Source organism: Kogia breviceps, chromosome X (assembly GCF_026419965.1).
Source record: "Kogia breviceps isolate mKogBre1 chromosome X, mKogBre1 haplotype 1, whole genome shotgun sequence".
Lineage (NCBI taxonomy): Eukaryota > Metazoa > Chordata > Mammalia > Artiodactyla > Physeteridae > Kogia > Kogia breviceps.
This window is the reverse complement of record NC_081330.1, coordinates 94,077,300-94,092,776: the sequence shown is the minus strand read 5'-3', so window position 1 is coordinate 94,092,776 and position 15,477 is coordinate 94,077,300. Positions and strand designations below refer to the sequence as shown.

Below are 15,477 nucleotides of genomic sequence, written 5' to 3'. Positions count from 1 at the left end.
TAACCTGAAAGGATTATGGATACAGGGTTTCTTTGGGGGGGGAGTGATAAAAATGCCCTAAAACTATGGTGAATAATTGATAGATCTACATAGGAAATCATTTAAGAATATAGAAGATTTGAGCTAAAACAATTTTGTAAAAGAATAAAATTGGAGGACTCACACTATCCAATTTTAAGATGCACTACAAAGCTGCAGCAAGCAAAACAGTATGGAACTGGCACAAAGCTAGACACAGATATCAGTGGAACACAGAAGAAAGTCCAGAAAAACACCCATACAGATATGGGCAATTGAGGGAATTCCCTGGCAGTCCAGTGGTTAGAACTCTGCACTTTCACTACCAAGGGCCCAGGTTCAATCCCTGGTCGGGGAACTAAGATCCTGCAAGCTGTGTGGCATGCCCCCACCCAAAAAAAAGTATATGCATTTCATATTACATATCCAACAAAAAACTTGATTCCAGAATATATTAAAAAACTCTCAAAATTCAAAGAAAGCAATACAATTAGAAAATGGGCAAAAGACTTGAACAGTCACTTCACCAAAAAGAATATGTGAATGGCAAATAAGCAGATGAAAAGATGTTCAGCATCAGGGAAATGCAAATTAAAACCACGATGAGATACCAGTACACATTTATTAGAATGGCTAAAATTAAAAATACTAACAATACTAAGTGCTGAAGAGAATGTGGAGCAACTGGAATGCTTACACATTGCTAGTTGGAATGTACAGCTACTCCATAAAACAGTTTGGCAGTTTCCTTATAAAATTAAACATATGCTTACCCTATGACCCATCAATCCCACTCCTGGGTATTTACCACAGAAAAATGGAAACTTACATTCACACAAAAACCTGTATGCTAATATTTATAGTAGCTCTATTCATAATCACAAAAAAAACTGGAAACAACCTAAATGTCCCTCAACTTGCAAACAAATAAACTATGGTATATCCATAAAATGGAAGCAATAAAAATGAACTAATTATAGACACATGCAACAATATGGATAAATCTCAAAGGCCTTATGCTGAGTAAAAAAGCTAATCCCAAAAGGTTACATACTGAAAGATTCCATTTATGTTGACATTTGAAAAGACAAAATAATAGTGATGGAGAAACAGATCAGTGGTTGCCAGAGTAGGGTGGTAACATGGGTTTTTTAGGGTGTAGGAACTAATATTCACCTCAATTGTGGTGATGGTTACACATATCTATATATATTATAAAATTCAAAACACTGTATGTCAGAAGTCAATATTACTTATGATAATTTTAAAAATAAAATTAATAAATCTAAAAAAGTAATGATTTTAAAAATAAAAGTGGGACTTCCCTGGTGGTCCAGTGATTAAGACTCTGTGCTTCCAGTGTAGGGGGCACGGGTTTGATTCCTGGTCGGGAAACTAAGATCCTGCATGCCATGAGGCACGGCCAAAAAAAAAAAAGTGTCTTGAAACCAAGGAACCCCCAGGAACACAAAAAGCTAACAGTCAATTGATAACACAGGAAAAAGTTAACATAATAGGCCTGATGTTGCTATTTCTAGCAGGCCCTGCTTGTATGACTGATCCGTGCAATAGCTCCTGGGAACTTGGCCTGTAAAATATCCCCTATGCTACTAATTGATAAGGTTGTTTTATGTGCCTGGAATGCTGAATATGGCCATACCAGCCTTGCTAGATAGTTTCTGCAAATGTAATTCATAGAGAACACCTGCTTTCTTCTGGGAATCAGAAATTTCAGTAACAGTACCTAATCAGTCCCCAGTTAAAAAAAAAACCTCCAAGTCTTGAGCAAGCTTCCCTAGGCAGAAACACTGTGCAGGCACTGCTGTATTTAATTGCTGGAGGAAGCAGCTTGTTCTGTGAAACCCCACCCCTTTGGAAGCCCACATCTAGACTCTTCCAGACTCCACCCATTATGTCTTTTTCCCTTGCTGATCCTGCTGTGTATCCTTTCACTGTAACAAACCATAGCGGTGACTACAAATGTCTCTAAATCCCATGAGTCTTTCTAGCAAATCACCAAATGTGTGGGTGATTGTCAAATGCCCAAAACAGTTCCAAAATATAAGAGGTACTTTAAATCTTAACCCTTTCCTCAAACCCTTTTTTTGGATCTGTACTGCCTACTCTTTAGCCTCTCCTAGAATCCCAAGCAGTGCCATATCCACTGTAGTCTTGAACATCTGCATTAGGCCCCTGAAAAAGCCTCATATGTGACACTCGAATTCCAAGTGGAACTCAGAGTCTGGTGTAAATGTTACAATTAGGTTCAGCAGCAAATAACAAAGACCCATTTCTCTCTCACTTACAAGGAGTCCAAAAGTATGTAGTCCAAGCCTGGCATGGCAGCTCTATGCTATGAGAGACCTCAGCTCCATCTAACTGTATTGCCAGAAATGCCTTCCATTCCCAAGGTTACCTCTTGATCCAACATGGCTGCTGGAGATCTAGCCATAACATCCACATTCAAGATGACAGAAGGCATGGCAGAAGAAGGGCATGCTCCCTTCCTTTTAAGGATACTTTGCACTAACCCCACACAACACTTCTTCTAGTCTTTAAGCCAGAACTTGGTCATATGACCATACCTAACTGCAAGGGAGGCCAGGAAATGCAGTGCTTTCATTGCACAGAAATATGCTGAGCTAAAAATCAAGGTTCCATTAGAAAGATGAAAGGGAGAATGGATATTGGGAGGTAACTGGAGTCTCTGCTACACCTATTAGTTCTACACTCAACACAAAGTAATCTGTGAATCAACTGTTTAATAACCTAAGATAATTTGAGGTCAATGTGTCTACCTAAAATGTGTTACAGAGGTAGATATGGAGAAGAGTGATAAGAAAAGAGTGGTTGAGTCTAAACTGCTACTTCTGTCTTCTGCCTGCTCAAATACACTGTTGAGCCCCTCAGGAGGAAATGAACACATTCCTAGAAAGACACAAACTATCAAAAACTGACTCAAAAAGAAATAGAAAATCTGAATAGATCTATAACAAGGAGACTGAATCAATAATCAAAAACCTCCCCAAAAAGAAAAGCTCAGAACCACATGGCTTCACTGTTGAATTCACCCAAACATTTAAAGAAAAACTAACACCAATCCTTCTCAAACTTCCCAAAAGTTGAAAAAGAGTGAACATTTCCTGACTCTAGGAGGCCAGCATTACCCTGATACCAAAGCCAGACAAACACGTGACAAGAACAGAAAACTACAGACCAATAGTCCCTACGAATATAGATGCAAAAATCCTCAACAAAATACTAGCAAACGGAACTCAGCAACATATTAAAAGAATTAAACACCATGACCCAATGTAATTTATCCCAGGAACGCAAAGGTGGCTCAATATATGAAAGTCAATCAATGTAATATACCACATTAATAGAATGAAGGGAAAAACCCACATCATCACCTCAATTGATGCAGAAAAAGCATTTGACAAATCTAACACCTTTTCATTATAAAACACCCAATAAACTAGAAATAAAAAGGAATTTTCAATATGATAAAGGTCATATGTGAAAAAAATACATCTAACATCATACTCAATAATGAAAGACTGAAACCTTTTCCCCTAAAATCAAGAACAAGACAAAGATGCCTGCTTTCACCACTTCTATTCAACATAGTACTGGATGTTCTAACCAGAGCAATTAGGTGAGAAAGGGAAATAAAAGGCATCCAAATTGGAAAGGAAGAAGTAAAACTATCTCCATTGGCAGATGACATGATATTATACACATAAAACCCTAAAGAATAGACACACACACACACACACACACACACACACACACACACTGTTAGAGATAATAAACAAATTCAACAAAGCTGCAGGATATAAAATCAATACCAAAAAAAAAAAATCAGTCATACTTCTATATATTAGTAATGAACAATCCAAAAAGGAAATTAAGAAAATAACACCATATACAAAAATTAACTAAAAACAGATCAAAGATCTAAATTTAAAAGCTAAAACAGGGAATTCCCTGGCAGTCCAGTGGTTAGGGCTTGGCGCTTTCATTGCCAGGGCCACGTTTGATCCCTGGCCGGGGAACTAAGATCTTGTAAGCCACGTGGTATGGCCAAATAAATAAATAAAAGCTAAAACTATAAAACTCTTGGAAGAAAATATAGGAGGAAAGCTTCATGGCACTGGAATTTGCAATGAATACAATACCAAAAGCACAAGGAACAAAAGAAAAAATAGATAAACTGAACTTCATCAAAATTAAAACTTTTGCACATCAAAGGACACTATCATAGAGTGAAAAGGCAACCCAATGGATAGGATAAAATATTTGCAAATCATGTATCTGATAAGAGAATAATATCCAGAATATGTAGAGAACTACAACTCAACAACAAAAAATAACCAAATTTTTAAAATAGAGGCTTGAATGAACATTTCTCCAAAGAAGATATACAAATGGCCAACGAGCACATGAAAAGATGCTCGGCATCATTAGTCCTTAGGGAAGCATCAATCAAACCCATAATAAACTACCACTTCACAACTACTAGGGTGACTATTAAAAAAAAACGAAAATAAGTAGGAAAGGATGTGGCGATATTGGAACCCTTGTGCATTGTGGTGGGAATGTAAAATACTGCAGCCACTTTGGAAAACAGTTTAGTGGTTCCTCAAAAATCTAAACACAGACTTACCCTACGACCCAGGAATTCCACTTCTAGGTACATACTCAAAAGAATTGAAAATAGAAACTCAAACAGACACTTGTATGGAAATGTTCATAGCAGTATTATACCACCAATAGCCAAAAGGTGGAAACAACCCAAGTGTCCCTGAACTGATGGATGGATACACAAAATGTAGCATATATATACAATGGGATACTATTCAGCCACAGAAAGGAATTAAGTTCACGTACCTGCTACAACATGGATGAACCTTGAAAATATTATTTTAAGTGAAACAGATCAAATATTGTATGAATACACTTATATGAAATCTCTAGAACAGGTAAATTCATAGAGACAGAAAGTAGATTAAAGGTTATCAGGGGCTAGGGTGAGGGAGGAATGGGGCATTATTACTTAATGAGTACAAGGTTTCTATTTGGGGTGATGGTCACACAATTTTATGAATGTTATTAATGCTAGTGAATTATACAGTTAAAATAATTTAAATGACATTTTATGTTATATATATTTTACTACAATAAAAAAAGAAAGAAAAACCCACCATGTGGCTTATTAGCTAAATATACAATTTTCTGCAAACACATACTCACCTATCCCTTCATTCTCCTTTCTTAAACAGTTCGCTGTGATTCAAGCAGATGTTTTCAAAAACAAAGGTTTCCTTCTCAGAAACTTCACTCTCAGTGTGAATCTGGGGCACAACAACTTGAAGGAAGGACCTTTAATGCTAAGCAGTATTACAGCATCTCATTTTTTGTTAGACAAAGTAGAATCCATTAAACAAATATTCCCATAGCACCTACTATGGGTTAGGCACTGTTCTAGGGGCAGAGGCAGAGCAAACAAAAGACACATTCCTGCCTGCACCAGGCTTCTTTCTCATGTATTGTGTTTTGGAAAATCTCTCCAGGAGACTATGATATGCCTGTGACAACTAGCACAGTAAGAGCAGAGAGACCCAAGCACTTGACAGACCCAGTTCTACCCGCTTCCCCACCTCTGTGATAGCGATGTCTAGAGATGAGAAAACTTTAAAGCAACTTCTCCCACCTGAGAAGGCCTAGTGCAGCCACCCTGATCATCACTTGACTACATTCCTCCATAACACTGGGAGCCTTCTGTCATACTGTCTTAGTTTGAGCTGCTGTAACAAAGTACCATAGACTGTGCAGCCTATAAACCAGAGAACTTTATTTCTCCCAGTTCTGGAGGCTGAAGTCCAAGATCAGGGTACCAGTATGTTCGGGTTCTGGTGAGAGTCCTCTTTTGGGTTGTACACTGACGACTTCTTGTTGTATCCTCACATGGTGGAGAGTTCTCTGGGGCCTCTTTTTAAGGGCACTAATCCCATTCATGAGGGCTCCACCTTCATGACCTAATTACTTCCCAAAGGCCAAATGTCCCAATACCATTATCACCCTGGGAGTTAGGACTTCAACATAAGATTTTTGAGAGGCCACAAATGTTCAGTCCATAACACATATCAATGGAGTAACACCTGGAATGTGGCCTTTGGGGTATAACTGAGCCAAGGTATCTTGGCTTTACTTGGATTAAAGGGCCCCAGACAGATCTAGCATAGGAAAATTGATTCTTCCATACTGGCCAGCCTCACCCCTTGCAGCTGTACACTGGAGTTTGGAGACAAAGTCCCAGCTAATAATAAAGGGTCACTTTGCTTTGTTTTATACTCTGGGCATGGATTTCCCTCAAAGACTTCCTGGAACCAGGTAATCAGGGCACGATTCAAGTTCTGCTCTATCCTGGCTAAACATATCCTCAACCTATTGATTTCATCCTTTCATAGATCCCCATTTACCAATCTCAAACATGTGACTCTAAACAAATGAGGTACTAAGCCTAACTTTCAATTTCTTCATCTCGCAGAATGGGGCCAATAATACGGTCTTCATACATTTGATGTGAAGGTTAAATGGCTTAAAGTATGCAAAATACTTAATATGGTGCTTGACTATTATAGCAGGTGCTCAATAAACAGTTGCTATTTTTTCCCTGCATTTATTTAATTACAAGCAACATAGTGAATGTATTTAAAGGGTGAAAACTTAAATATTCTATAGCAGTGAGTTTCAAACTTCAGTATTTAAAAGAAAAAAAACCTTGGTAGTGTATTGAATCACAGATCTCTGGGCCCCACTGAGACATTCTCAGTCAGTCTGGGGCCAGAAATGCTATTTTTAACAAGCTCCCAGGTAATGCTGATAGGTCTACTGAAACAACTTCATAAACTCAAGATGAATGCCCTCTTCAAACTTGATCACTTAAAATACAAAATTTAGTTTATCAACAGCTGACAACCACAAGAAATATGCATGCAAATCCTACTACTTCTCTTTTCTGGATTATGTATTACAAAGTACTCATCAAATACTTCATCAGAGATTGGCTAGCTGCTTTCCAAACCTGTTCCTCTTACTCCAACTAGACAATATTTTCCTGCCTCCCTTTCAGTTAGATGTGGCCTCGTGACCAAATTCTGTCCAACAGAAGCAGCAAAGCAATGTGCAACACTTCCAGGCTTAGTGTGTAAGGCTTCCCCATATTATTTTCTTTTTCTTGCCTCATTTGTTGTCTGGAGGGAGAGGATTCCAAAGCCCCAAGGGATGGGGAAGCCACAAGATGGAAGACACCTGGTCCCCGAAACACCACATGGAGAGCCACCTGCCAGACCCTTGCACTGGCCCATTACATGAGTAAAAAATGAACTTTTTTCTGGTTAGGCCACAGAAATTTGGGGTTGGTCTATTATAACAGCTAGCATTACCCTAATACAAATATCCACATTGATTAAAAGAGAGGGAGCATGATTTAACCAAAAGAGAAAAGTCTCCTAACATATACTCTCTTCTAAGTGGAACAGAGGCAGTTTTTCAAAAGACATGTGAACCTACAAATCAAACCAAAAAACTGAAATGAAAAAGAAGGTACTGATTCTTAAGTCATGTAAGCCTAACATCATCTCATGCAACCTAAAGTCAGTGTTACACAGTGTCAGAAAGAGTTTTGTTTTTTTTTTTAACATCTTTATTGGAGTATAACTGCTTTACAATGGTGTGTTACTTTCTGCTTTACAACAAAGTGAATCAGTTATACATATACTTATGTTCCCATATCTCTTCCCTCTTGCGTCTCCCTCCCTCCCACCCTCCCTATCCCACCCCTCTAGGTGGTCACAAACCACCTAGCTGATCTCCCTGTGCCATGCAGCTGCTATGGCCTTGAGGATATAGGGAGGGGGAAGGGTAAGCTGTGACGAAGTGAGAGAGTGGCATGGACATATATACACTACCAAATGTAAGGTGGATAGCTAGTCAGAAAGAGTTTAATGAGAGTAACAGATGGGTTTAGACAACCTCACCTGTACAACATTTTAGACAGAACAGTTAACAAAGTCATCAGCTAAGAAGTTACAGGGAGGTTAACATCTCCCCCAATCTTCTATTTTAATGAAAATTTCAAAACATACAAAAAGTTGAAAGAATATAAAGCACACCTTTTCATCCACCACCTAGATTTAACAATTGCTAGTATTTTGCCATATTTTTTCCTCTATGTATGTGGTGAATTTTTTTCGACTGAACTTTTTGAAAGTTGCATACATTAGGACTCATACACTTCACCCCTAAATACTTCAGCCTACATCTCCAAATAAGTACATTCTCCTATATAAATAACCTTAATTATCACACCTAAGAAAATAACAGTAATTTCCTAATATCATCTAATACCAAGTCCACATTCAAATATCCCCAACTGTCCCCCAAACATTTTTATAGCTCATTTTCATAAACCAGGAGCCAACCAACTGTCCTGCGCTACATTTGGTTATGTCTCTTTGGTCTCCATTAACTCAGAACACTGTCTTAGTCTGCTCAGGCTGCTAGAACAAAATACCATAGACTGGGTGGCTTAAACAGCATTTATTTCTCACAGTTCTGGAGGCTCGGAAGTCCAAGATCAAGGTGCTGGCAGATTCGGTGTCTGGTTAGGATGCTCTTCCTGGCTGTGGGTTGCTGCCTTCTTGCTGTATCCTCACAAGGTAGAAGAGAGAGGGCACTGATCCCATCATGGAGTCTCCACCCTCATGACCCCATCTAAACCTAATCTCCTCCCAAAGGCCCCACTTTCAAAGACCATCACATTGGGGATTGGGACTTCAACATATGAATTTTGAGAGGACACAATTCAGTCACTTATCTTGCCTTTCTGTTTCCCTTGACATAGACGTTTTGAAGAAACCACGACCAACTGTCTTGTAGACTGTCCCATATTTTGGATATGCCCATTTTCACATGTTATTTTATAACTTATTTCTCTATCCCCTAGATTTCCTATGAACTGGAATATGTGCCTAAACCTCGATTAGATTCAGATGAAACATTCTGAGGATGAATACTACATAGGTAAAGCTGTATGCTTCCTCTTGCAACACATCAGGAGGCATATAATACCAGATAGTTCCACAAGGACCAAGGATACATTTGATGATTTGAGTATAAGATGGTGACTGCCAGACCTCTCCACCATAAAGGTACCTTCTTCCCTTTGTGATAGGTAAGTAATCTGTGGGGTGACAGCACCACGCAAGTACCATGTTCCCCAACAACCTCTCACCTATGGCTCTGGAATTCACTGAAAATCCTTGTCTAAATCAACTGTCCTTGGGGGCTGTGAAATGGTGATTTCTAATTACAGCATTCCAAAAAGTTCTAAGAAATGCTTTCAGGAAATGTCATTTTTCTAATTTTAAGACACATTTTACTTCCATTTCTAACTTTTAAATAACTAATGTTACCGAACCACACAACTTATAATCTATTTCTAATGCATTTTTGCTACAAAAAAAGGTGTTTGCTTTATTTTTTAAATTTTTATTTTATATTGGAGTATAGTTGATTAACAATGTTGTGTTAGTTTCGGGTGTACAGCAAAGTGATTCAGTTATACATATATCTATTCTTTGTTTGCTTTATTTTTAAATGTTTCAATTGCAAAAGTAATGTGTCAGTGTTATAGAAATTTCAGAAGAGTACAAAAGGAAAAGTAACATCTCTCTCTCCCTCCCAACAATAGGTCCCACTGTCAAAGGATAACCACTGCTAAGTTTGTGCATCCTTCCAGAGCACACATATCATACATAAATGTATATGCATCATGTTTATGTACATACATCATATGACTTTCAAAAAATAAATGAGAGACTATACATACTGCTCTGTGCCTTGTTTTTTCCCACAACACTATGTGTGGGCAGCTGCCCTAAAAGGACATCTCAAAACACCTCTTTTTCCCAGCTGCATAGTATTCCTTAGTGGGAATGTGCTGTAGTTTAACCAGTTCCTTCTTAATGAGTATGGCAACTTGTTTCTGCTGCAACAAATATTGCCATCTATATAACGTAACATGCTAGTGCATGTATTTCTGAAAAATAAATTCCAAGAATGGAGACTGCTGGATAAAAGAGTAGAATAGCTACTCTGAAAATTTTTTTCTAAGTATTAACAAATAGCCCACCAAAAATTACAATTCTCATCACTCCCACTAACTGTATCCTAATGCATTTAAAAATTACAGCAGGTCTCTGCTCAAGTAGCAATGCTGGCCAAAGAATCACAAATCTAAATTGAAAACAAGAACTAATATTTACCAAGTAAGTACCAGACACTGCACTTGACCTTTACAATATCACAGTAATACAAAAATTCTGTGAGGTGAGTGGCATTGTCTCCATTTTTGAGAAGAGGAATCTAAGGCTCAGAGAGCTTGCCCAATGTTACACAGCTTTATGAGTAACAGGGCCAACATTTGAACCCAGGGGATCTGGTACCAAACGGAGACTATACAGAGCTTCCCCAAACTAGGGCCAAAGTGAAGGGCTCTTAAAAATAAATAAATAAATAAGGGCTCCAGATTAACCAGGAAGAGGGTGGTTCTGAAATGTTTGCTCACAGGCTCAAATGTTAATTTCATGCTACTGCAAAAAGCCATATTTCCTCTTTCAGACTTTGGCTTTGAACCCACCCTCAGCCTGTGCTTAGGAATCCAGCTTCAACAAAACAACAATGAGCCCATGGTCCACAGAACCTGGAGGGGCTGACCAACATGTACTTGGAAAGTTGACAGGCGTGGAGGAGGGGAAAGCCAGAAGCAGGTGGTGGGCTAGCATGGCAAAGTTAGATATTCTGGACCCATATCAGTTGTCACAAAAACATTATGGGGGAAGTGGAACCACTGTACACACGAGAGAGAACCACAATTAACTGAACACAGTCGGTTTATGACACCTTTCCCTGCCTCAAACACTCGCTGTTTCTGCTGCACAGACATGCGGGGCTCGGTAACTTCAGGATGGCACTTAATCACGTACCGAGCCAGACAGCTGGGAGCTCCCTGCCCTGACAAAACAGGTTAGACTGGTGCCAGGCAAGCACCTTACCCACTGCCCTGCAGCTCCCATCGCAGGGTCTGGGGGGCTGCCTTCAACGTTCCTGGCGAGTCTAGTCTTTGGTCACCTTCCCTTGTAGCTGCCTGGACCAGTGGCCAGGGAGGAGGAGTGCTTCTAACTGTCCCTTGGTGAGTAGGGGAACTCTTTTCAATTTAAATGCTAAGCATTCACAGCGTGTCTCTTGTCCTTAGGTCCTTTGGGATCTATCTGTACACACCGCTCCTAAAGTAACATCAACTCTTCTGGGGGGGATAGTGGGATAAAAGGAGCGAGGAAGAGGAGGGAAAATCTCTTCCCCTTGCCCTGTTTTGTCTCCCTTCCAAACACAGGGTTCCAAAAGTTTCATGGGTACAGTCAACAACTGAAAGATCACAGAAAATTGATAACAATGTGATTTGAATAGGGAGAAGCGGGCATCAAACTGGATGATTTGAGGAGCATCTTAAAATGCCACAACAATGCCACAGAATGGAGGCATGGACATGCTATTAGGTTATTCCACTTCCAAAGTTAAAAAGAAAGCACAAAAGGGTATAAAGTGATGTCTCCCTCCCAACCCTACGTCCCACCCACCTAGTTCCTCCTCCACAAGGAAACCAATGGTACTGGTCTATTGCATGTCCTTCCAGAGATATTTTACAACTACACCAGCAAATACATATGTTATCACATTTTAATATATTACTATATATTAATACATTGTGTCATATATATGTATATATCACAACTTACTTTAAATATTAAAGCTTTCCCTCTCAAAGTACCACTTAAATATTTTTAAAGTGGCAGGAATTAGATTTTTTTAAATTTCAAAGTAAAGAGTTGAAATTCGCAGCTGAACTCTTTTCACTCATGAAAACTTACCAACATTTAAAAGTTAAATTGGTTACCTCTATAAATTAAGTTGGGCACCCAGCACACAGCAGATACTTAACAAACGCTTCCTTAGATCTTTTTGTCCTTTATTACTCAGAGGCAACAGGACAGTTACTCATTTCCTCTATTGATATCGAGAAATGAAATCTGATTTCTTACTATTAAGAAAGAGAAGTCCTGAAATCTGTACTGCATTCACATAAGTATTCAAAGATTTTCATACCGAATTTTAATCAGAATCCCTATCCCAATAGTCTAAGTATATATTGGCTAGTTAGCTTATCAAATGACATTAGAATTCAGATTTGGGGTTGGGTGGGACTTGAACCAGAAGACTAAAATATCCCTGAGAAAAAGAGAAATATTTTCTCTCAATTATAGGCAACCCACACCAAAATATTAATATTTGGCAGAACCTAGGACATCTCACATTGACGAACAAATTTCTTAATGCATTTCAAAGTAAGATTAAAAAACCCAAAGACACAGAACAAAATTACAGAGAATGCTATGAGAGGATGTTGCCTTTTCTGAACATCATCAATTAAACCAGATTTCCGCAAGACAAAATGAAACAGTACACTGGTAGCACAATCCCAATGACTAAAAGATTGAGATGAGTTTAAAAAGTACATATCCACAAAGGAAAATTCCACTGTTGTTTTCAAGCCTTAAGATAAAGGTGACTGAGCTGCTAAGAACATGGAGTACTCCTCAGAAAATCCATTTTTAAATCCCATTTCCATGCACTTGAGCATGTATTTATGAACCTGCCAAATCTACCTTCTAAAAGTATTTCACACTGTACTTTAATGAATTGGATCTAAGGGCTATAAAATAAAAATATTTTCATGGCTATCTATATACATATAAAGGCAATGTTCATTTGCACTATGGCAGAGTCAATCGCCTGAAATGACAACATGCTTCAACTCCCCACTCTGCTACCTGCTCAGGAAACCTTCAAGATTACCTGCAGCCTGGGCATCAGTCGTCACCGACTGACACAAACCACAAAGCTAAAGAATGGCCAGGTTTGTGTTCACACCTATAATTTGCAATAACCAAACTCAGTTTTAGATCTGGTCCTGTTTCAATTCAAGACCTGTTTAGGCCACTACCTCTTTAAAACTAAAGGGCTCCCGACAGCACTTCATAACCTTGGTGGCCATGAGCCTGGGCTGTCAACAATCAAGAACCATGAGAAGCAAGGCCCAGGGCCAAGGGTAATTGTCACATTAAAGATTAAGGTGTCTGCTTTCCATTCTCTATCAGGGAACCCTGAATGGAAATTGAGTGGAGATATCCCTCCAGTATAAGTGATGAAGTCAGTGGTGAAGTGGACTCATCTATTTCACATGAGGACGCCAACCCGGGCCTTAACTCCACTGAATTAAATTCAAAAAGAGAATACTTGGTTCCAGTTTGGAGTCATGTCATGGTGGGCGGGGGTGGGGGCGAAGGGGGGGGGCAGAGCGGGGGGAGAGGGATGATTCAGATTGTGGCTGACATCCATGTAGTAACGGAAGATTTGCGCTGACCACTGTGCATGTACAACACCGTGTGCCATTAAATCCAGAAAAGGACGGTGGCATTAGCCCACCTTTCACAACAAAAGAAGGCTGACTCCAGAATTAAAACCACTACTTTTCCTCTTCATACACCCTTAAATGTATCTTCGAAGTCGCGTCCTTCTTACAATCTGAGGAATAGGAAAGCTCCTTTTAGCTTAGAGAAGGCAAGTAACTGGGTATAACTTCCCACCTGGACATAAGGGTGGGAGGCGTGCCCATCTCCCCGACTAGGCCCGCCATGGCGGTGCACCACTCTAAGTCCTGGACCACGCTCACCTTTCACAGTGCTTCAAGCTTCGACTTTATTCACAAGGGATCCGGGAACACAGCAGAAGTGGGCGCCCACCCAGGTTGACCATGGACGCGGCGGCATCCACCAAGCCCCGTCAGCTGCTACCCAAGCCGAGGAACGCTCAGCCCTCGCCCCACCCTCATGGTGGCCTGCTTCCTGGGGCAGTGCGGTCTCTGGGAGGTCACCCACCTCCCGCCACCGCACACACCCTGTGGAGCTGAACTGGGGCGGGGGGCGGGGGCGCGAGAGGGGGCGAAGCTGAGACAGAACCGACCGGACAGAACCAGGCCACCCCGGTGCCTTTCATTTTCCCGGTTCCCCTTGAAGAAACGTCGAAATGGAGTGGAATTCTTTTTCGTGGTAATAGGGAGCCCGAAAATGCAGACAGTTGACCTTGGGAACCAAGACCGTAGCAGCGGGAAACGGAAAAGAAACGAAACACGTCGGCAAGTGAAGGGGGAGCACAAGGCGGCGACAGGGACCGGGGGGGAGCGCAGCAGCCCGGGCGGCCGAGGGGAGTCGGGGACGGTGGGCGCGGGTGCGGGGTGCTCACCGTAGATCATGGCCAGCCCGGTCTCGTGCAGGAAGCGCACCCGGCGGTGCTTGAAGAGCCAGATGGTGAGGATGGTGAGCGTGAGCAGCAGGATGAAGGTGAGCAGGCTCACGCTGTCCTGCCGGTGGCTCTCCTCCGCCTCCTTCTCCGTGGCGAGCTCCTCCATGGCGCTGCTGTCCGAGGCCGCCGCCCCAGAGGAGGAGGCCGAGGCCGCCGCGCGCAGCCCCTGACCCAGCAGCAGCGGTAGCAGCGGCAGCAGCAGCAGCCGCGGTGGCAGCGCCCGAACCACCCGCTCCGGGCCGAGGCGCGCCGCGTCACCAGGCTCCATGGCCCCAGCGCCGCCCGCGCGCCTCCTGCGCGCGAGGACCGGCAGCCCGCGCCGTCGGCGGCTTCCCGTGGCGCCGCCGACCTGCCCGAGTGGCCGCTGCAGCCGCAGCTCCTCCTCCCGCTCGCTCCGGGGCCGAGGCCGCGCCGGGAGCCGCGCTGGGGGAGGGGCGCGCGCAGTGCGCAGGATCCCCAAGCACCGCCCCCCGCCCGCGCACCTGTCCGGCCCCCGGTCGCGCCGCGCGCTCGCCCCGCCGCCTCCCTAGCGGGGTCGCCTGTCGCCCTCCAGCCTGCGGGCGGGGCCGCTGGCCCCTCGCCTTCTGCGCTCCTCGCCGGCTCCCGGCGTACCTGGCCAGGCCGTCTGGGCTCGCGGTGCCACTTCCTGAGCACTCGCCGCCGCGCTTCGTAAACGGGACGCCAGAGGTCGCCCGTGCCTGGCCGGAGCATCCTCTTGGATGTGCTGTCTCGAGTCCTGTGTCTGGGACCACTCGAAGACTCTGATCTCCGGCCAGTGTGTAGCCGCCCTGGGCGCAGTAAAGTGGGGACTCTGGAGAAGCCGAGGAGCCTCGAAGCCACGTTACCCCCTACACCTCTCCTCCCACGTCTCTCAGAGTGCCTTCCAGCATTCCGGGCTTCCCAGAATCCGTCAGGCTTCATTCAAACCTCGGCTTTAGCCTGCCCCAAAGTGAGGACCGATAAGGGGTTGAA

At 42.3% G+C, this 15,477-nt stretch overlaps 1 protein-coding gene across 2 annotated transcripts in view; it reads right to left on the bottom strand.

Moving 5' to 3' along the window:
* SLC9A7 (solute carrier family 9 member A7) overlaps window positions 1-14,858 on the bottom strand; it is a 147,158-nt gene extending 132,300 nt beyond the window's left edge. For both annotated transcript variants that reach the window (XM_059050611.2, XM_067024134.1), the window contains exon 1: window positions 14,446-14,858. In XM_059050611.2, the coding sequence (XP_058906594.1) occupies window positions 14,446-14,773 (328 nt within the window). In that variant the 5' untranslated portion in view covers window positions 14,774-14,858. The remainder of the gene's footprint in view (window positions 1-14,445) is intronic.
* Window positions 14,859-15,477: the final 619 nt, after the last annotated feature.